At 54.0% G+C, this 22858-nt stretch overlaps 1 protein-coding gene across 15 annotated transcripts in view; it reads left to right on the plus strand.

The window, feature by feature from the left end:
* The window catches only part of TBCD (tubulin folding cofactor D), a 196256-nt gene that overhangs the window by 129543 nt on the left and 43855 nt on the right, over positions 1-22858 (plus strand). For all 15 annotated transcript variants that reach the window (XR_013536128.1, XM_035302257.3, XM_035302263.3 and 12 more), the window contains 6 exons: positions 2600-2685; positions 12267-12347; positions 14761-14834; positions 16511-16628; positions 18666-18726; positions 20424-20446. Coding sequence is in view for 14 of the 15 variants with exons in the window: in XM_035302257.3 (XP_035158148.3) it covers positions 2600-2685; positions 12267-12347; positions 14761-14834; positions 16511-16628; positions 18666-18726; positions 20424-20446 (443 nt within the window). In the remaining variant the exon portion in view is untranslated. The remainder of the gene's footprint in view (positions 1-2599; positions 2686-12266; positions 12348-14760; positions 14835-16510; positions 16629-18665; positions 18727-20423; positions 20447-22858) is intronic.

Below are 22858 nucleotides of genomic sequence, written 5' to 3' on the forward strand. Positions count from 1 at the left end.
TGGAAGTGTGTGGTTGTGTGTGAAGGTTGTCAGGTATGTGTGTGTGCAGGTGTGTGTGTGGGGTGTGTATGTGGAGGTGGGGTGTGTGCAGGTGTGTGTGGAGATGTGTTCAGGTGTGTGTTTGCTGGTGTGTGTGTAGGTATGTGTGGGTGTGTGGTGTGTGTGGTTGTGTGTGGGGTGTTTGGTGTGTGGGGTATGTGTGCAGGTGTGTGTGGAGACGTGTGTGCAGGTGTGTGTTTGCAGGTGTGTGTGCAGGTGTGTGGAGTATGGAGATATGTGTGTGGAGGTGTGTGCGTGCAGGTGTATGTGTGGGGGTGTGGGGTGTGGAGATGTGTGTGTGTGGGGGGGTGTGGGTGGCTGGATTTGAGCTGCATTACCTTTGTCAGGGCAGCTCAGGTTGGGGATTGATCATCAAGGAAAGGAAAGGCCTTTACACTTGGTCTGAATTTAGGCAAGCAGCTAGAAGACAGGACATTCTTGTGGGTGCAGGAGTCTTGCACCTGAGTCCTGAGCCCGAGCCTGAGCCTCTGGGCCTCAGAGCCCTCTGCACTGTGACCAGCGTGTGGACCACAGTGGGAGCCTCATGGAAGAAGCCGCACAGATTTTGAAGAGACAAATTTTGAAAAAGATTCGAGGCGCGCAGATGCGGTGCATGCCCCCGCCCCGAAGGGCCATGTCGTGCCAAGGCTGGATGGAAACGCTGAAGAAGAAGGGCAAGCACTGGCAAAGCAGGCAGGAGTGGATGGGCTCTGTAGCACTTAGGGAGCAGCTTAAGGCACCCTCAGATTTGGAGCTGGCTGTTTTTAATACACACATTTGGAATGCAGTTGTAAGAAGTGCATTTACAGTAGAGGCTTCTGGGGAGTGACAGCAGCAGAGATGGGGGATGGTCAGGGGAGTGACCTGATGGACACAGAGGGTTCTGGGGACAGTGACACGGACCAGCTTCTCCGTCTTGGTTGGAGTTGGAGGCTCTGGTCCGGAGTGGTCTCTGCCCTCTTGCCACTGAGCCCAGGGGCTCTTTAGCAGGTTGTGACTAACCCATGGGCAGCTCCCATGTCCAGGGCCTTCCAGGTATGCCAGCCCTATTAACCTGCTCCTTGGCGAGTGCCACCTAGTCCCTGGCACCTTCAGGCCCCTTGCTTACCCCCACAGGTGAGGAAGTTGAGGCTCAGGGCAGCTGAGCCCGCCTCTCTGCTTGGAGCCTGCTGTCCCAGCCCTGGTCTGGCCAGACAGAGCCCAGGCACCTGTGTTGGCCTTGCTTTGTTCTTGCCATGGGGGATGCTGGGCACAGAGTCTCCTTGTTCTTGTTCTTGGTGGGACCTGGTCCTGGGCCACCCCTGGATGTTTCTCTGGGCTCTCGCCTGCTGTGATGTGGGGACATCAGTGGATGACATCCCAGCTTGTGGCTCTGCTGTGTTTCTGCAGAGTGAGCTGCGGCTCCTCCGCTCGGGTGCAGATTGCTGTCCTGTACACAGTTAATGAAGGACCCTTGTGCGGTCCCCGATTCCAGCAACCTCAGGCAGAAGTTCATGGCATCTCCAGCAGCCCAAGCTCCCAGTGTGATTCTTGGGAGGGGTTTGCTGAAGAAAGCTGCATGGTGTCTGCTCATCCTGGCATCTCCTGGCGGAAAGAGGGATGTGGCCCTGGGTGTTCTCAGCAGAGCTGGCTGTTCAGTGCCGTTCACTTGTGAAGCTGTTACATGGAGGTGTGAGGTGTTAATGATCAAGTGTGGATATGATGATGAATGTGTTCGGGGTATCAAGGGAGGATCTGAATCCCAGCCTCGGAGGTGGGCAGGCTCGGGAGATCTTTAAAAAACCCTGCTGTGGTTTATAGCTGTAAGTCTGTGTTTGGTTTAAAGTTTGTCATTTATATTTTCTTAAAACACTATTTATGATGTTTCCAGAATTTCGAATACTGGAACCCGAGAGTGGTATCAGTTACACTGTACAGGCCTCGGGGCTGGAGCTGAGCCTCCCTGGGAGGCTGCTGTGGGGTGGGAGGAGGCGCTGCCTCGCCCCTGTCAGAGCCTCAGGGGCTGCTGGTCCTGGATGCTTCTGGGGTCAGCTGTTGCCACCCACCAGCCGGGTAGTGTCTTGCCTGCCCGGGACAGCTGAGCGAGGCCTGGGCTCTGGTCCAAGCTTCGTAGAGCAGGCAGGCACCTGCGTCCCTGACCTGACCCAGGCCCGCTCTCTCCAGCATGTGCAAGCTGCCAGCTTTGTTCCCACATGGGGCTTGGACTGGCCGCGGTCAGTGCTGTAACACTGTTGAAACCTGACATCCCTTTACGGTGTGTGTTTTAAGGAAAGGTCTCTTAAAATGTATGGAAGTTGAAATGTTTGAGTTGATTGAAGAAAATCAAAAACACTTGATAGTGCTTTAAATAATTGAACACAGTGTTGCCTGGGTGGATGGTCAGGAAGTCACTGTGACTTCAGAGTGCTCGGTGAGCAGCTTCTGTAGTATGTGGCTCAGCCGTCTGCATCAGGCCTCAGGGTCCAGGAATGTAAATGTCTGTGGATAAGATGACTGAACTTTCTGAAATGCCTTTGCTCATTCAAATTCTTCTTTTTCCCCCATTTCACTTTTTTATTAGGGCACTTTTCCTCATGGTATTGATATTTTGACCACGGCTGATTATTTTGCTGTCGGTAACAGAAGCAACTGTTTCCTGGTTATAAGGTAAGTTTTAAATGTATATCACAAAAATAGAATATTCTAAAATCAGATGTTAAAAATGAGTTTCCACCATTTTCTTTCTTCATCCTGTAAGGTCCACTAAATGTAATGTAGTTTTGTGTGAAAAATTAAGAATGAGGCTGAGCGCAGTGGTTCATACCTGTAACCCAGCACCTTGGGAGGCCAAGGTGGGCGGATCACGAGGTCAGGAATTCAAGACCAGCCTGGCCAACATGGTGAAACTTGGTCTCTACTACAAATACAAAAATTAGCTGGGAGTGGTGCTGAGCACCTGTGATCCCAGTTACTCAGGAGGCTGAGGCAGGAGGATTGCCTGAACTGGGACACGGGAGGTTACAGTGAGCCGAGATCGTGCCACTGCACTCCAACCTGATGAAAGAGCGAGACTCCATCGCAAAAAAAAAAAAAAAAAAAGAATTGGAACAGTTATTGAAACTTGTATTTCATGTTGATTGGACACACTTCGTGCTTGACCACACTAGATAGGGGACATCTGCTCACGTTTTAAAGATGGGCTGTCAGTTTCAGGGACGCGACCTCGCCGTGACAGCTGTCAGTGGGTATGAGGTTTTGCCAGTGCTGGCTCTGTGCAGGGTTTGGAATTTGACAGGAAGCAGCCACAAGCACAGCCGCGCCTTCTCTGTGACGCACTGCCCCCCTTCCCCCCCACGGCCGCTGGATGTCCTAGATGCTTTCCCAGCGTGAAATCTTGGATTAGAAGGGACTGTGTCTTTTTCCACTTCAGTAATAAAAAAATGTTTTGAAGTTGGAAGTTATCTGTAGATTGTTTAGGAGATGAATAAGAGGTATTTAAGAAATCAGGTCAGAAACAAATGTTTAGCACCTGTAATTGTAGTTTACAGAATTGTATCAAATTATTTTAGTTGTGTAATTAGGTACTGGGAAAGTTACTTCACTTGTCTTAGGTGATCCCGCGCAGCAGAAATGCAAAAAAGGCCGTGACTTGATGAAGTGATTTATTTGCCTTGAATTAGGACAAGCAGCATGTCGCTGCATTTTTTACATTATTAACCATTAAATATGCTAAAGACAGAATCCCCAGCAGCCCTCAGGGTTTCTGTGCTAACTGCATAGAAAAGACATTTCTCTGTCACCAACCTGGGCAGAATTTTGGAAATGTAGCGTTCGGCCTGTTTCTCGGGAGGATCTTTGAATACATTTACCTGTATTTTTATTCCCTTTCCATTTTCCTCAACATTTAATGTCCTTTTTTGGGCTTATCAGTTCTTTCCTATTAATACTTGGTCATATATTTTATGTGGAAAATCTACTGGCCAGGCGTGGTGGCTCATGCCCGTAATCCCAGCACTCTGGGTGGCCGAAGCAGGCAGATCATCTGAGGTCAGGAGTTTGAGACCGGCCTGGGGAAACCCCATCTCTAATAAAAATACAAAAATTAGCTGGGCATGGTGGCGGGTGCTTGTAATCCCAACTACTCAGGAGACTGAGGCAGGAGAATTGCTTGAGCCCAGGAGGCGGAGGTTGCAGTGAGCCAAGATTGCACCACTGCACTCCAGCCTGGGTGACAGAGTGAGACTGTCTTGAAAAAAAAAAGCAAATCTACTACCTTTTGCCAAGTTTATTGGGTAAAATACCTGGCAGCTGAAGGAAGCCTTGGCATATTTCCCTTGTTTCTGAGGTTTCTTAGCCAGCCTAAGACTCACAGGTAATTCGCTGTGTGCATTTTATAAAAGTGTTTGCCAACACATGACCTGGGCCCAGGTGTGCCTTTCCCCAATGTGTTTGGCTTCCTAACGACACCAGGCCCTGCTTACAGACCAGATGCCACCTGTGAGGATGCACCAGCAGGCAGGCCCCTCCAACCCTGAGCGCGGCCTCCAGGGACCCCAGCACCATGGGGCCTCCCTGCACCCGAGGCAGGGTCCTGCTGTCAGCCTGGACCTTGGGGTACCAGGCAGTGGTGCTGTTCAGCAGAGGGCGGGACTGAACACAGCCTAGCTGGGAGGAGAGAGAGGGCCCTGGCGGGGCATGTTGGGGGCCTCTGAGCCGTAGTGAAGAGTGTGGATGGTCCTGAGGGCATGGCACTTAGATGGTCAGGTCAGTGTTTTGAGCATGTCACTGTTGCCATATTTGGTGATGGGAAACAAGGAGAGGGCGTGGGGGCTCTCGGGAGAGGGAGAGGGTTGGGGATCTGAGGTGTGCCCACAGGAGGAAGGTGGACATCGTCAGGGCATCACAAAGGGTTTGCACTTCTCTGCAGTTTGCAGGCACAGCTGAGGGCGATGGCTTCGCTGCGGGTAAGGTGGTCAGGGGCTCAGCTTGCATGTGCCTGCCTGAGTGAAGGCATCAGCCATGCTGACAAAGCGGAGCTGTTTCCTCGGGAAATTAGAGTTTCTTTCTTTTTTATTTTTTTTGGAGACAGAGTCTCGCTCTGTTGCCAGGCGCCAGGCTGGAGTGCAGTGGTGGGATCTTGGCTAACTGTAGCCTCTGCCTCCCGGGTTCAAGTAATTCTCCTGCCTCAGCCTCCCGAGTAGCTAGGACTACAGGCACCCACCACACCCAGCTAATTTTTGTAGTTTTAGTAGAGATGGGTTTCACCATGTTGGCCAGGATGGTCTTGATCTCTTGACCTTGTGATCTGCCTGTCTTGGCCTCCCAAAGTGCTGGGATTACAGGTGTGAGCCACCGCGCTGGGCCGGAAGTTGGAGTTTCTAACACACAGACTGTAATTGAACTAATGGAAGGGCCCCCCGGGAAGACTAGCAGGTGAGACAAGGAGGATGGGGGTGCCAGCTGGGGTCCCACTCTCCTGTTTATCCTCACAGCCTTGTTGAGGGGTAAATGACATGCAGTGAGCTGCATGGGTTCAGAGGTGTGTCTTTGTAAACGTTGACTTCTGTGAATTTGTACCTGTGACCACAAATCAAGACGAGGAAAGACCCAGGTTTCCCTTCCCTCCCACACTGCTTCTCTAGACAGCCCTGGACTGTTGCAGTCACTGCAGCCGTGTCTGTTTCCCTAAGCTCCTTGTGAATGGGGTGAATAGTGGCGCCTTTCTCACTCACACTGGCTTCCTCTGCTCCAAGCTTCCTGCGGGTCGCCCGTCTGTGGGGACCGCCCTGCAGGCACCCAGGTGCCAGATGTATGGTGTGCAGTGTGTCTTTGCTCCCCTTGTGTGTGGTTTGTGGTGAGTGTGTCTCTGCTCCCTTGGTGTGTGGTGTGCTGTGTGTGTCTCTGCTCCCTTGGTGTGTGGTGTGCTGTGTGTGTGTGTCTCTGCTCCCTTGGTGTGTGGTGTGCTGTGTGTGGTGTGTGGTGTGCTGTGTGTGGTGTGCGTGGTGTGCTGTGTGTGGTGTGTGGTGTCTGTCTCTGCTCTCCTGATCTGTGTGGTGCACACTGTCTGTCTCCGCTTCCCTGGTGAGGGGCTTCTGGCCTGTCCTGAGTGCAGCTGCAGTGACCTTGTGCGTACACACCTGTCTTTGGGTCCACACTCTTGTTCTGTGGTGTAGATGCCCAGGGCTGAGTGGCTATGCTGTATTTTTTTTTTTCCTTTTGAGACAGAGCCTTGCTCTGTCACCCAGCTGGAGTGTGGTGGCACAATCACGTCTCACTGCAGCCTCGAACTCTTGAATTCAAGCCATCCTCCCACCTCTGCCTCCCAAGTAGCTGGGAGTACAGGCACATGCCACCATGCCACACTAATTTTGTGTTTTTGTAGAGATGAGGTTTTGTCATGTTGCGCAGGGTGGTCTTGAACTCCTGGTCTCTAATGATCCATCTGCCTTGGGCTCCCAAAGTGCTGGCAATACAGGCGTGAGCCATCACATTCTGCCTGGAACTTTGTAAGAAATGCCACATGGCTTTCAATGTGATAGTGCCATGCACCCCTGGCACTGGATGAGAGCTTGGGGACCAGGGTCCTCGCTGGCACAGGGGGTGTTTGGTCTTTTAAGCTTGGCCACTGTAGTGGGGTGTGGGAGCAGCTCATTAACTTGTGTTCTAGTGACTGATGATGCTGTTTCAGTCTTCATCCTTTTCAGGGGCATGTTTAACAAGTCTTTTGCCCATTTATTTATCAGCTTAGTCGTTTTCTTCCTTTTGAGAATTCTTCATGTATCCTGCACACAGTTTCTTTTTCAGATGCTTTTTCCTGCTCTGCGGCTTTTCTTGTCAGTATCCCGTGTATTCCTAAGTCTAAGCCTTTTGTAAAAGAATCAGCTTGGAGCTGGGTGGGGTGGCTCACGCTTGTAATCCCAGCACTTTGGAAGACCGAGGCAGGTGGATCACCAGGTCAAGAGATCAAGACCATCTGGTCAACATGGTGAAACCTGATCTCTACTAAAAATACAAAAATTAGGGAGGCATGGTGGTGCACACCTGTAGTCCCAGTTACTTGGGAGGATAGGCAGGAGAATCGCTTGAACTTGGGAGGTGGAGGTTGCAGTGAGGCAAGATCGTGCCACTGTACTCCAGCCTGGTGACAGAGCAAGAGTCCGTCTCAAAATAAAAAATTGAGCTTTGGGCCGGGTGCGGTGGCTCAAGCCTGTAATCCCAGCACTTTGGGAAGCCGAGGCGGGTGGATCACGAGGTCAAGAGATCGAGACCATCCTGATCAACATGGTGAAACCCCGTCTCTACTAAAAATACAAAAAATTAGCTGGGTATGGTGGCGCGTGCCAGTAATCCCAGCTACTCGGGAGGCTGAGGCAGGAGAATTGCCTGAACCCGGGAGGCGGAGGTTGCGGTGAGCCAAGATCGCGCCATTGCACTCCAGCCTGGGTAACAAGAGCGAAACTCCATCTCAAAAAAAAAAAAAAAAAAAAAAAAAAAAATTGAGCTTTATCCTCATACATCGACTTTATTACGTATAGTTTACATGTGGTAAAATTGTTAGTTTTCAATATGGGTTTAAGTATGGCAGCAGGTTTGGCAGATCAGAGCAGTGGACTGGCCACCACCATGGTCAGTGTCCTGCCTGACCCCTTGACCTGGGGCTTGACCCTCACCTTAGGAGGCCCCATCCTGCCTGACCCCCGTCCTGCAGCTGCATGAGTTTAGAATCCATGCAGGTGGCCTCCTTTGTCCGACCCCTGCCTTATCAGCTCCCTGTATTTCGGGGTTCATCAGTGATTCCCCTGCATGGATGCCCCAGCAGTTGAGAGCTCTGAGCCCCGTGGGTTTGGTGTAAGCATGTGGCAGGGCGTCTGTTACCTCTGAGCCCCATGGGTTTGGTGTGAACGTGCAGCAGGCGTCTGTTCTCCCTCTGAGCCCCGTGGGTTTGGTGTGAGCACGCGGCAGGGAGTCTCTTCTCCCTCCGAGCCCTGTGGGTTTGGTGTGAGCATGCAGCAGGGCGTCTGTTCTCCCAGCGTATCTTTCTGGGAGTGAGCAGTCGTCAGGACTTTGGGTGTCTTGCTCTTCCTGCTGTTGTAAGTTTCCATCTCTGATTTCTGGTATCTTCTGCATTGAGCGTCATTTTAAAAAATGCTTTTTGTTGTATTTTGCTTCTGTCGTTGGGCTTTTCAGTAGTTTTGTATGTTGGTATCCTATAAACTCCTCAAACCAAGGAAGCCTAAAAGTGAACTATTTGCTTCTGTATTTCCTGACTTGGTGAATGACATCCCATCTACACACTCAGCTTACTTCCTGCTATTCCTTCTCCCATTGCTGGTGACCTAGATCTGTCTCTTCCACACCCCTGATAGGTCCCAGATGTGCCCCGTCCTGGGACCCTCTCTGCCTTTACCTCACTTGTAGCTGCCTCTGTCTCACAGAAGCCTCCCAGCTGACCCTGCATCCTCAGGCCCTGACGTCTCCCATCCATGCTTTGCCCTTGGGTTCTATCTGCTTTCCCTTGGCCAGAGTCCAGTCTCCTTCACATCTCTGCCTCCCCACCTCCCTCCAACCCCTCTATCCCTCCCACCTTCTGGTAGACACTCACCTTGGTTCTTGTACACTTCTCCTCTGGGTTCTTGCGTGCCCAGGACACACCCCTGCTGCCATGGGCTGAGGACTCAGAAGCGTGTCTTCTTCAAGGGCAGTTCCTAGGTGGGGCCCTTGGCTGCGTGAGCCCTCAGGTGGCTCAGCCTCTGTCTGCTGCTCTACGTGAAGTTGCTTGCTGCCTGCCTGCTTCTCTGGAGCCTTGCTCTCTGTGACCCCTGCTGCTGGGCTTCAGGACACGGCTTGGCTGCATCAGCCTTAAGGCATACGGCCCCTGTTCCCTGCAGCACACCTCTGTGCTAGGATCCTGGGTGACGTGGCTCTCAGTGGGCGTATGGCCCTTGTGCCTTGTGGGACCTCTGTGCTGGGGTTGTGGGTGATGTGGTTCTTGTGTGCTCTCCTGGGTGACGTGGCTCTCAATCAGCGTATGGCTGTTGTGCCCTACGGGACCTCTGTGCTGGATCCTGGGTGACGTGGCTCTTGGTGGGCGTATGGCTTGTGTGCCCTGCAACACCTCTGTGCAGGGGTCCTGGGTGACGTGGTTCTCGTGTGCTCTCCTGGGTGACGTGGCTCTTAGTCGGTGTACGGCCATCGTGTCCTGTGGGACCTGTGTGCTGGGGTCCTGGGTAACTTGGTTCTCGGTGGGCATACGGCCCCCGTGCCCTGAAGCACCTCTGCTGGGGTCCTGGGTAATGTGGTTCTTGTGTGCTCTCCTGGGTGACATGGCTGTCAGTGGGCGTACGGCCCTCGTGCCTTGCGGGACCTCTGTGCTGGGGTCCTGGGTAATGTGGTACTCAGTGGGCATATGGCCTGTGTGCCCTGCAGCACCTCCGTGCTGGGGTCTTGGGTTATGTGGTTCTCGGTGTCACCGCACTGCTTCTCGCAGCTCCTCTGCTCCCTGGTTTTTCAGTGCTTCTGAGTTTCTCGCAGGCTGTTTCCTCACCTTCTGAGGGGCTCTCTCTTTATCTACTTCCTTTTTCTTGCCTCCCTGGCTGGCTCTTCCAGGCCGGTGTCCTGCCGCAGGTGCCCATGCCTACCTGGTGTTCACATTCGTGCCTGGGTCCTCTGCAGAATCATGTTTTTCCTGGGCCCTGCTCCTCTGTCTGCTCCTGGGTGCTGTGGTGGTGGCGTCAGGTTCAGTTATACTTTGCAGGCAACTGGAGTTTTAGATAAATGAATTATAGAAAGCACATGGTATAAAATTGAGATGGGGCAGGAGTGATTAGGGAAAACCAGATCTGTTTCTCTCCCCTTCCCGGTGCCCCCATCGTGTCTACTGAGAGTTTGTACCTGTCATGTGTGGGAAGAAGGACTGAGACCTCTCGAGCTCATCAGCAGAGGCTGGCTGACATGAGACCTCCTGGCTCTTAGAGACAGGGTGCAGCTCCTGGCCACCATGGAAAGGAGGGGGAGGGGAAGCCGTGTCTCTTCCTTTCCCACGCTTCCTGGAGGGCCTTTTGAATTTGACGTTGGCCTTTGAATTTGATCTGTGTGGGTCCCCCTCATGGCCTTCGGGTCCATCCAGTCTGTGCTGTTATAAACAAGGTGAAGTGAGTGTTTTTGTGTCTATAACTTCTCACCTGTGTGGTTATTTCTGAATGGGTCACAGAAAGTGGAGGCGCTGGACCTGAGGGTCCATACTTTCCCAGTGTCCCATGTATGGCTGGCCACCATCCACTGGGGCTGTGCCCTCAGGCTGCCCAGTGGGGATCCACGTCCTTCTCATCCCACTCGGGTTGTCGGACAACTGGGCGGAGGCCTTCTTTCCCTCGTGACGGAGGCCGAACACCCTTCAAGTGTGGAACAGTTTGTGTATTTTCTGTAAACTTTTTGATGATGTTTCTACTACGTGATTTTTTTGTTCATTCAGAAGAACTCATTTATTTTGAGCCTCCTGTTTGTGAGATCAGTTGCAGATGTTTTTCCAGATTTATTGTTTGACTTTTGACTTTGTTTTCGGTATTTTCCTGCTGGACTTTGTCAGCATATGTGTTTGTAGGGATCGATTTATGGCTCTGAGTTTTGAGTCATAATTAGAAAGGCATATCCCACTTGGAAATTACTTTTTAAAAGTCTTCCGTATTATCTTCACAAGATGTAACTTTTATTTTTGAGACATATTTGCGCTCTTTCAGCTGCCACGTATGAAGTGTATGGCTGTGCAGGGGCTGACAGTGACATGGGAGCTGACAGCATGACGGGAGCTGACAGAGTGGCAGGGGGCCGACCGTGTGGCGGGGGCTGACAGCCTGATAGGTGCTGACGTGTGACAGGGGCTGACAGCGTGGTGGGGGCTGACAATGTGTGCACCTACTTCTTCCTTGGGAGTACTCTCCCCACTTCCGTGGCCACCCGTCCCTCCTCTCGGCCTGTGCTCCCTGCCCTGCCCTCCATGTGGAGCAGGGCTGCCCCTCGTGGAAGGTCATATCCATGGAATCCAAAGGAGCATACTCCTGTGTGTCAGGGTTCTTTGGTCAGCGTACTGCACCTGTGGCAGGTCTGTCTGTGGTGGGTGTGTCTTTTTTTGGTGAGCTGGAATCTCACTCTGTCACCCAGGCTGCCGTGCAGTAGCACGATCTCGGCTCACTGAAACCTCCGCCTCCTGGGTTCAAGCGATTCTCCTGCCTCAGCCTCCTGAGTAGCAGGGACTACAGGCATGCTCCACCACACCCAGCTAATTTTTTGTGTTTTTAGTAGAGACGGGTTTAGCAGTGTGTGCACCTGTGTCTGACAGTGTGCAGGGGCTGGCAAGCTGCCCGCCTCAGCCTCCCAAAGTTCTGGGATTACAGGCATGAGCCACCACACCTGCCCTCTTAAAAGTTTTTAACAGCTTTGCTGAATTATAATTGGTACATATTAACTGCATATGTGGTTAGCACATGCTAACCACACGCAGAGGGCACGGCTTTACCAGAGTGCATCCGGCACACGCTAACCACATGCAGAGGGCATGGCTTTACCAGAGTGCATCTGGCACATGCTAACCACATGCAGAGGGCACAGCTTTACCAGAGTGCATCCGGCACATGCTTACCGTACGCAGAGGGCACGGCTTTACCAGAGTGCATCTGGCACATGCTAACCGTACGCAGAGCACGTGACTTGCTGCATGTGATGTAGGCATGCACCTGTGAGGCCTGAGCACACCCATCACCCTGGAGCCTCCCCATGTCCATTCCCTATAATCCCCTTCTCTGTCCTCCCCCACCTTCAGGCCACCATTGATCTGCCTCTGGTGTAGGTGAGTTTGCCTGTTCTAGGATTTCACGTGTGTGAAATAAAGCTCTGTGCACTCATCGCATCAGGCTTCTTTGCTTGGCTTATTTTGAGGTTCAGGTTGTGTGTGTTGTTGCTAAGTGTTGGACTGTGTGGATCAGCCACAGTTTGTTTTTCTTATGGATGACGTCAGGGCGGTCTCCAGTTTTCGCCTATTACAGATGAAGCCGTGTGCAGTTTTGTGTAAAGCCTGTTTGTAGACAGACGCTCCTCTTTCTCTTGGGTGACTGCTCAGGAGGGGATGGCGGATCATGGGTAGATTTGAAGAAATGGGCAGACTGGGTTTGAAGGTAACTGTGCTGAGTTCTCTCCAGCAGCGTGCGAGTTCTGGTTCTTCCACGTCTCACCTCCTCTTTGTGTGTCTTTTGCAGTGTGTTTATTGCTGGCTTTCCTGAGTACACCCAGCCCATGATAGACCACTTGGTTACCATGAAGATCAACCACTGGGATAGGTAGGTTTTCTGTTTTTGTTTTTCTAAGAGGTTTTTTTTGTTCCCCCCCAAAAGAGATACTCCGTTGAGCTTATAAGGCTTGAGTATATTTTCTCACTATGGGTGTCATATTTTAAAACAACTTCTGAGAAGTAATATGAATTCCAGTCTTTATGCCGGATGTGTTGGGTCGTGGTCTGTCTCCAGTTCCTCTTCTGGAGACCTTGGTCCAGTCGGTGTTCCCACGCGAATGCCTGCGCTGGTGCTGGCCTGTTGTGGAGTGCCGGGGCTGCCTGAGGGTGGGGCGGAGCCAGGTAACTTGGAGGCGGAGTCTTCATCTCCCTCAGCAGGCAGCGCCTCCCACTGACTCTGCTCCTTGTGTGGCTGCACAGGAGGCTTCTGCGCTGTCTCCCGGGAGTCCAGCGGGTTTCGGTGGCCGTTTTCATAATTACAGTAGCAGCTTCAGGGTTTCCTAGCATTTTATGGGCAGTTAAATATACCTTAGGAAAAGCTAAGTGTGGTCTGGAGTCAATGCTATGACCGCAGCTCCAAGGAGGTCAGCGGGTCCCCTCCTAGGACAGCGCTGTGCTGGGGTGCCTGTGGATGCAGGTGGCTTTGGTAGGGCACAAGTCCAGAATTGGAGTTTCAGGGTTGGTGTGATATGGACGAGGTCCTTTCTGATCAACAGTGGATGCATGTGTTGCTGCCTGTGGAGTGCCCCAGCTGCCTGTCGTGGGCCAGGCCAGTCTCTGAGGGATGGGAGCCTCTGGGAGAGGAACCCCTGGGGAGCACTCGGGCTGCTGGGGGGGGACACCCCTCCCTTCCTGGTGATCATTTGATTACGGAGAAGGGTGTGAGTTGCTGATGCTCCAGGCATCCCTGCAAGTGTTATACAAAACTCTCTCCATTAGGGTAAAAGGGCCCCTCAGCCAAACTTGGGGGAAATTAATTTGTCCATTGTATCAGCTGGTTAGTCAATAACATCTTTAAAACCAAAGTTGTAAATATACAAACCACAGTGTCAGAGCTGCTGCACTCTCCAGCTGTTACGGTGATGTCTGTTTCTGCTTCAGTTCTGCTGGCTTTTCCTTCCCCTGTTTTGGGGTGGGGTCACTTACTGGATGTGGATATACTTTCGGTTTGTTTCTTCCTGATGATTTGACCCTTATCTTTATGGGGTGGTCCTTGTTGTCTTGTGTTAGATTTCTTGCCTTAAAGGGTAGCTATAACCAGGTTACTGGTATAGTACCTGAGTTGGCAAGCTTTTTCTTTCAAAGGCTAGACAAACATGGTAGGTCTCTGTTCTATATGTTTTACTGTGTTTTTTTCTTTTGGTTTATGCAACCCTTGAAAAATGTGAAAACCGTTCTCAGCTGAGGGCCGTTCTTACACGAAGAGGCCTGGGTCTGGGCGTGTGGCTGCCAACCACCTGGCCATACCTCTAGACCGCCGCGCCTTGGCTCCTCAGGTTCCCTGTCTTTCCGTTCCCTCAGTCACAGGTGATGGTCTTGTGGACGGTATACAGTGTGCACAGTTTCTCGGTGCATGAGACGCCACCTGCCTTGAAGAGCTCTTTGTTTACTGTTGGAAGCAGACCTTGCGCAGGGCCTGGGGTGTGAAGGAGCCTCCGCTGACACCGGAGGGGCTGCAGCAGGTGGTGCTGCTGGTGTAGCGCCTACCCTCATGCCTTGTTTGATGGCGGTGCTGTGGGTTTGGAGGTTTTAAATAATTGGACTACAGGCACTGGACACTGTCTTCTGATGGTTTCACCTCATCATTGTGCTGCTTTGTTGTTACATGGCCACTTCATGATGATTTTAAGTAATGGCCACCTGCTGCTCTCTCTGGTGTCTGGAGGGGCCTGAGCTCTGCAGGTCACTCCCAGCTTGCCTTCTGCCTCTCTGTGGAGCTCTGGAAGGAGAGGCGGGCTCAGGAGAGGCTCAGGGATCAGGAGCTGGCCCTGGTCAGCCTTCTGCTGTTCCCATGCTCAGCGTCAGCGCTTTCAGTGTGTGTCACATGAGGCGATTGTTGGATACGTGCCCCAGGCTTGGCGGGCTGAGCCTTAGGAAATTCCTTCTGCTCACCCCTTGTAACCATGGAGGGGCGGCTTTACATGGCTCTGTAGCAGACTCGCATTCTTAGAGTAGTGTGGGGTGGGGAGGCCGGAGACCCAGTTACCACCTGGCAACGAGGAGTGGCAGCTGCGTCCCGAGAGGAGCCGTGGTTCGCCTGTGATTTCGCTGTGGTGGTCGTGGGTCCTTGGCCATTGTTGGAGCTGGAGGTTCTTGTGATGGTTTTCGTGGGCGAGTGGTCTCGGCTAAGCGGCCAGTTGAGGACCCATATTTGTCATCTCCCCTTGTTTTCTTTTTATGAATTGAGTAAAGCTAGAATTATCAAAATGATGGCACTAACGACATTCTCGCCCCACTCTTAGGGTGATCCGTGAGCTGGCTGCAAAGGCGCTGCACAACCTGACCCAGCAAGCACCCGCATACTGCGCCACGCGAGGTGGGTGTGTGTCCTGGCCGGCTGCAGGCACCGTACACTTGCACCGCGGAAAGGCCCAGGGGTGAATAAGGTTCTGTTTCTGTCTTGGTGAGAAGCATCTGAGGAACTAGCTGTTCCTCTTGATCGGAGGACAGAGTATGAGGATGGGCATGGTGAGTGCGTCTGTCTGCAGACAGGGAACCGCTGGACTGTGTCATGGATGCTGCAGCCCAGTGAGGCCCCGCTGGACCCCTGACATACAGGCTGCTGCCTTGGTTCCCAGGTGGCTTGCACCTGCCACACTGAATGTTCTTTGTAATTTGTCAGCGTCTCTAGAAAGAAAGAGCCTAAATGGGGGACTCAAAGTCTGCCCCAGGACTAAAGTCACCTCGGATGGGAGCAGCTAAGTCTGCATTTCCCATACTTCACCAGTGAAGAGAGAAATCCTGTTTGTCCTGTCTTGTTTTTTCTACTTGGAATAAAGAATCATCTGATATACGTGTAGGGGAGAATACACACATTTCTCCACATGACCCTCACTTCCCTAACACGGATTACAGGGTCTCCACTGGAGGCTGCACTGTGGCTCCTCAGTGGAGTTCCTGACCTGACGCCTGTGTGTTGGACATCCTGGGGGCTTGCTACTTCCTAAGGGACCTCTCAGCTTGGTGATCACTTTACAAGGTGTCAGTGTCACAGGTTTAGTGTGGCACTGCCTCACCTTCACATGCATAATTAACCCTTGCTGACACTGAGGTGCTCAGCTTTGTCCTCCTCCCAGCTGACAAGCACGGACATCAGGACAGCACTGTGACCTTTTGCAGATTTCTCTAATTCTCCAACAATCAGTCACCCGCAGCCGCCACATCTTAGCCTCTCTGATTCTCAGACCTTAGTGAGCCTCGCGGCATGTGGGAAGGCTGAGGCTCAGGAGGTGTGATCTCCCCATGCAGGTGTGGCAGGGCTGCCTCCCTCTGCGGCCACGAGCGTTCTGAGGGGTCTGTGCTTTCTGAGCAAACTCATAGTGGAGGCACCGCCCCTGGGGCAGCCCTGCCTCTGCCCACCCCCGCCCCCGCCCCTGCCTGGACAGCCAGCAGAGCCCCTGCGGGGACCACAGTGCCCTGCATGACAGGGAAGGCCTGGAGAGCCTGTCTACCTCTTCCCAGCTCCCTCTTGTGTCTGAGGGAGCCATCTGGGGCACTTGGGAGCAGGGCATATGGCCCACGCTGCAGCCTCTATTCTGTCGCCCTTGGTGTCTCAGAGGCCATCTGCATCACCACGGGTGCTGACTTGGGCACTGGGGTGGTGACACTGAGGGACAACCCTGTTGGTGGGTGCGTGTGGGGGTCCCACAGGCCATCTGTGTGTGCACACTCTCACCTGCCTTCTTGGCCCTGTGTGGGTGTGTGTGGAGGTCCCACAGGCCGTCCGTGTGTGTACCCTCTCACCTGTCCTCTAGGCCCCGTGTGGGTGCATGTGGAGGTCCCACAGGCCGTCCATGTGTGCACGCTCTCACCTGCCCTCTAGGTCCTGTGTGGGTGCATGTGGAGGTCCCACAGGCCGTCCGTGTGTGCATGCTCTCACCTGCCTTCTTGGCCCTCTGTGGGTGTATGGATGTGTGTGGGTGCGTGTGGAGGTCCCATAGGCCGTCCGTGTGTGCATGCTCTCACCCGTCCTCTGGACCCTGTCTCTTGCAGTCTTCCCAAGGCTGCTGTCCATGACGCTGAGTTCAGATCTACACATGAGGCATGGGTCGATTGTCGCCTGCGCGGAAGTTGCCTACGCCTTGCACAGACTTGCAGCCCAAGAGAACAGGTAGGAAGAGCGCATCTTGAGGAGACATGGGGCTCCGTTCCTGATCCCCTTGCCATGTGATTATAGTGCTCTCTGGTTCAGGAAGGTCCCCTTTCTTCTCATTTGTTTATTGGCACCGATGTCACAGTCACCAGGCCCCAGCTTGTGGCCCTGTCTCCTGACAGTCATGCTGGGTGCACCACTCACCTCCCTCCGGTGGGGCAGGTGTGGCACCGGTTGGTCAAACGTCTCCCTGCACCCGCTTTACGTCTGCTGCCTCCTCGTGCACCTTGCGGTCCTAACAGCAAAGGTCCTTCTTCAGAGACGGCATCGAGCGGACTCACATGCTCAGTGTCCTTCCCTCATCACGTTTAGTAGTTTAAAATGCCAGAGAATAGGCAAGTTTCTTTTAATTTTTTTCAGTTGGTTATGTTTGCACAAATAATAAAGCGGGAACATCACAGGGTCACGGGAAGTTCTGTGCAGGAGACTATAAAACATTGACTGTTTCATGTTCCTTTTCAGCTGATGCTTTCTCCAAAGTAACAACTGCCAGACATGCTAGGGGATGGTAACTGAGAAACTATTTTAAGTCATGCCCTGTGCGTTGAGACAGTTCCCTGGGGAAGAGTGAGAGCAGGGTGCCACGTGGGCTGCTTCCCACCCCAATCTACAGGAGCTCTGGTCAGCGTGAGCTCAGATGAATAGTGCAGCTCCTTCAGGGATGGTCGCTCGTGTGGGTGGAGCCCGTGCCCACGGAGACCTGGCCTTGATGGCACTGCTCTGTGGTTGTGGAAGAAGGCTCATGGGGTGGGCCTGGGGAGAACAAGGCAGATTGAGCCAGCGAGGGGCTCTCATCCGGCAGGGCTTGGTGGGAACCCTGCCAGCGTCCAGGCCCCCGGACGCCTGCCCAGGGCCGACCTTGCCAGGGGCCTTTCCTTGGATGGCAGTGGGGCCCACATGAGCTCTCATCTCAGCCTCACCTGGAGTTGTGTCTTCCAAGGTAGTCACATTGGCAGGGTCACAGCTTTAAGGGGATGTCCTAATATCCTCTTCCTTTGACCAGACACTGCTTTATTGGAAATCATAAATGGGTCCAGTGCAGTGGCTCACACCTGTAATCCAAGCTCTTTGGGAGGTGGAGGTAGGAGATTGTTTGAGCCCAGTAGTTTGAGACCAGCCTGGGCAACACATAGTGAGACCCCCTCTCTAAAATAAAACGTAAGATAAAATACACAAAACTCAAAATGCTGCACACACAATACAGTGCTACTTGGAGATAGGCCCTGCAGAGGTCTTCAGGACCCCCGGGACCTGAATCGATGAGACCTTGCTGAGCCCGTGTGTTCCTCCAAGTGTACCCACCAAGGGTTAAGGTCTTGGGGAGTGTGACCTCAGCTCCTCCGAGTGTACCCAGGGGTTAGAGTCTTGGGGAGTGTGACCTCTGCTCCTCCGAGTGTACCCAGGGGTTAGGGTCTTGGGGAGTGTGACCTCAGTGCCTCTGAGTGTACCCAGGGGTTAGGGTCTTGGGGTGTGTGACCTCAGCTCCTCTGAGGGTACCCAGGGGTTGGGGTCTTGGGCCGTGTGACCTCAGCTCCTCCGAGTGTACCCAGGGGTTAGGGTCTTGGGGAGTGTGACCTCAGCTCCTCTGAGTGTATCCAGGGGTTAGGGTCTTGGGGTGTGTGACCTCAGCTCCTCTGAGTGTACCCAGGGGTTAGGGTCTTGGGGAGTGTGACCTCAGCTCCTCCGACTGTACCTGGGGTTAGAGTCTTAGGGAGTGTGACCTCAGCTCCTCTGAGTGTACCCAGGGGTTAGGGTCTTGTGGAGTGTGACCTCAGCTCCTCCGAGTGTACCCGGAGGTTAGTGTCTTGGGGAGTGTGACCTCAGCTCCTCTGAGTGTACTTAGGGGTTAGAGTATTGGGGAGTATGACCTCAGCTCCTCTGAGCATACCCACCAAGGGTTAGGGTCTTGGGGAGTGTGACCTCAGCTTCTCCAAGTGTACCCGGGGTTATGGTCTTGGGGGCTGTGACCATAGCACTGTGTTTGAACTTCTGCAGGCCCGTCTCGGACCATCTGGATGAGCAGGCGTTGCAGGGCCTGAAGCAGATTCACCAGCAGGTTCGTGTGCAGCCTCTGGGTGGGCCCCTTAGGAGGGTTGCAGGGCCTGCCCCCTCAGGGCCTCCTGCCCTCACCAGGCGAGGTCTGCAATCCTCGTGGCCACTGTGCTCCATCAGTCCTGGGCCCACTGAAGGACCTGGGGTGTGATTGCGCTGGGAACCAGCTCTCCACTGGCATCAGGCTTGTGACCAGCCACCTTGAGGGGTTGCCTTGGGCTGGGAAGTGAGTGCAGATTTGCTGCGCACGCTCCAGCACGTCCTCAGTCTCTGAGGAAGGCTTATTCAGCCAGTGCAGTTGGCAGAGATTTTGACTGCAGCTGGAGTGCGGTTTCCCTCCTGGGCACCCAGCTGCAGTCCTAGGATGGAGTGTAGCCGACTCTGGGTGGGGCGTCAGGTCCCGGGCTTTCATGGAGTGGAGGGCACACAGAACGAACACAGAAGCCTCTAGTTTCTGGCCTTGTATCTGCATCTGGGGTCTGGCGTCACCTGAGAGTAAACCAGAATTTTGTGTATTTATCTGGGGAGATGGTGTGTTCATTTTTCTGGGATTTTAGAGACTCTCAAAGGCTTTTGTAACCCACAGGTAAAGTATGAACTATGGATCTTGGTGTTACAGGAGAATATCAGAATTATTCACAAGGGATTACATGGTTTACTGTTTGTCGTTCCAAATAGCTTTATATTCTTTAAGAGTCACCTCTTGGATTTGTACCCTATTTTTGCCATTAAGTTCCTTTACGATTTTGGCAAAGCCGCTTTGTTTGTTTACGTTTTTCACTTTTAAAGTGGCATTTGGCCTTCCCCCTCTGACTGAGACAAGCGTGGCCGCAGAGTGCGGACGGGGAGGTGGTGCAGGCAGCGGCCATGAGCGTGGCCTCACCACGGAGGCTGTGAGCTGTGGCTCCCTTTCTCTGTAAAATATAGGCAATAATAGAACCTATTTCCTTGAGTTGTGAGAATTAAAGAATATATTTTAAAGAGTTTAGTAGAATTTTTGGCAAACTTTTAGTTGTAGTGGTAATCACAATGTGGCTTTTAAGACCTTTTAAAGAAAAAGAAACAGCAGGGCGGGGCATGGCGGCTCACTCCTGTAATTTCAGCATTTTGGGAGGCTGAGGCGGGCAGATTAGGAAATCAAGAGATCGAGACCACCTTGGCTAACGTGGTGAAACCCCATTTCTACTAAATATACACACATTAGCCAGGCGTGGAGGTGCACACCTGTAATCCCAGCTACTCGGGAGGCTGAGGCAGGAGAATCACTTGAACCTGGGAGGTGGAGATTGTAGTGAGCTGAGATCATGCCCCTGCACTCCAGCCTCGAGACAGAGTGAGATGCTGTCTTGTGGAAAAAAAAATAGACATCAGAACCCTGTTTGGCACAATTACTTTTTGCCCAAGAGGCTGCCTGGTGGATTTTGTGTTGGACCTGGGGCCAGAATGCAGGCAGCTCCAGCTCCCTGCTCTGACCGCCCTCTCCGTGCTTCAGTTTCCCCACCAGGTGATCCCTGGGGCCATCTGGAGGGTAAGCGAGGCCATCTGCGTCAGCAGGTGAGCCTCTGTCCCTGGCCCTCCAGCCGGCTCTCCTGGCTAGTGCAGTGCCATCTGACATTTTATCTTTGTTCTTGTTTTGACATTTGTTAATATATACATATTAATTTAACATTTATTAAATAATTTTCCCTTTTCTGTTTTTAGCTCTACGATCGTCGGTTATACAGGTGAGCTTTACAAAACCGAAGTTCTCACGTTTGTGTCCTAAATGAAGAGCTGTGCTATCGGGAGCAGGCGGGGGGTGTCTTCACTCCCCGCTGCCACCCGTGTGTGTTAGGTTGAGCAGCCAGTCCTCATCCAGCTCGCCGCTGGAGGTGCGTGAGGGTCTGACCTTGCTGGGTTTTCAGCTCTGCACGTGTCATCGTGTTTCCTCGTCCCAGGCTTGCTGGTCATAGGCACTGGTGTGGCCTCCCCAATCCTGAGATCCAGCCAGCGCCTCCCTGAGAGTTTCCCTCTGTGGGAAGCTCAGGCAGCCTGTCTGCTCTGACAGATGGCTTTGCTTTTCCTGCCGAGGGCGTCACACAGTAGGAAGCCTTGGAGTCTGGTTTCTTCACCAACGTGGTGTTTTTGAGATGTGCCCATGTTGCTGCGTGTTCCTTTCCATTGCTGAGTCGTGTTTCTTCCTAGTGCTGAGTCGTGTTCTGTGGTGTGCATGCACAGTGGCTTGGGATTCGTTCAGCAGCCAGGGCCATTTGGGTTTCCAGCATTTGGCTATTGTGGGAAAGCTGCTGTGCATCTCTAGATGTACAGGTCTTGGTGCCTTTCACGTCTCTTGCCGACTAACAGGAGCGGCATCACAGGGTGTGCGGCACGTGCTTGTGACTTCCTCAGCTGCTCTGCCCCTTTCCCCACCCTGCCGCTCCACTTTTCCACACATGACCCCTTGGTGTGGTTGGCTCTTGCTGCTGCCGGAGTCTGCCTCTTCTCAGGCTCCTGGTCCCCAGCCTGTCTTCCTGCACCCAGCCTACCTGCGCCCAGCCTGTCTTCCTGCGCCCAGCCTGCCTGTGCCCAGCCTCTCTCCCTGCGCCCAGCCTGTCTCCCTGTGCCCAGCCTCTCTCCCTGCGCCCAGCCTACCTGCACCCAGCCTCTCTCTCTGCCCAGCCTGTCTTCCTGTGCCTAGCCTCTCTCCCTGTACCCAGCCTGTCTCCCTGCACCCAGCCTACCTGCACCCAGCCTCTCTTCCTGTGCCCAGCCTGTCTCCCTGCGCACAGCTTACCTGCACTCAGCCTCTTTCCCTGCGCCGAGCCTGTCTCCCTGCGCCGAGCCTGTCTCCCTGCGCCGAGCCTGTCTCCCTGCGCCGAGCCTGTCTCCCTGTGCCCAGCGTGTCTCCCTGTGCCCAGCCTACCTGCGCCCAGCCTCTCTCCCTGCGCCCAGCCTGTCTCCCTGCGCCCAGCCTCTCTCCCTGTGCCCAGCCTCTCTCCCTGTGCCCAGCCTGTCTCCCTGTGCCCAGCCTCTCTCCCTGCGCCCAGCCTACATGCGCCAAGCCTCTCTCCCTGCGCCCAGCCTCTCTCCCTGCGCCCAGCCTGTCTCCCTGTGCCCAGCCTCTCTCCCTGCGCCCAGCGTGTCTCCCTGTGCCCAGCCTCTCTCCCTGCGCCCAGCCTGCCTCCCTGTGCCCAGCCTCTCTCCCTGCGCCCAGCCTCTCTCTCTCTGCACAGTCTCTCTCCCTGCGCCCAGCCTACCTGCACCCAGCCTCTCTCCCTGCGCCCAGCCTGTCTCCCTGCACTCAGCCTGTCTCTTGCGCCCAGCTTCTCTCCCTGCGCCCAGCCTGTCTCCCTGTGCCCAGCCTACCTGCACCCGGCCTCTCTCCCTGCGCCTGGCCTCTCCCTGTGCCCGGCCTGTCTCCCTGCGCCCAGCCTACCTGCACCCAGCCTTTCTCCCTGCACCCAGCCTTTCTCCCTGCGCCAAGACTGTCTCCCTGCGCCCAGCCTATTTGCCTGCTCCCAGACTGTCTCCCTGTGCCCAGCCTCTCTCCCTGCGCCCAGCCTCTCTCCCTGCACCCAGCCCTCTCCCTGTGCCTAGCCTCTCTCCCTGTACCCAGCCTGTCTCCCTGTGCCCAGCTTCTCTACCTGCGCCCAGCCTGTTTCCCTGCGCCCAGCCTGTCTCCCTGTGCCCAGAGTGTCTCCCTGCGCCCAGCCTGTCTCCCTGCGCCCAGCCTGTCTCCCTGCGCCCAGCCTCTCTCCCTGCGCCCAGCCTCTCTCCCTGTGCCCAGCCTACCTGCGCCCAGCCTTTCTCCCTGCGCCCAGCCTACCTGCGCCCAGCCTGTCTCCCTGCGCCCAGCCTGTCTCCCTGCGCCCAGCGTGTCTCCCTGTGCCCAGCCTCTCTCCCTGCGCCCAGCCTACCTGCACCCAGCTTCTCTCCCTGCACCCAGCCTGTCTCCCTATGCCTAGCCTACCTTCACCCAGCCTCTCCTCCTGTGCCCAGCCTGTCTCCCTGTGCCCAGCCTGTCTCCCTGTGCCCAGCCTACCTGCACCCAGCCTTTCTCCCTGCACCCAGCCTGTCTCCCTGTGCCCAGCCTACCTGCGCCCAGCCTCTCTCCCTGTGCCCAGCCTCTCTCCCTGTGCCCAGCCTGTCTCCTTGTG

Source organism: Callithrix jacchus, chromosome 5, assembly GCF_049354715.1.
Source record: "Callithrix jacchus isolate 240 chromosome 5, calJac240_pri, whole genome shotgun sequence".
Classification (NCBI taxonomy): Eukaryota; Metazoa; Chordata; class Mammalia; order Primates; family Cebidae; genus Callithrix; species Callithrix jacchus.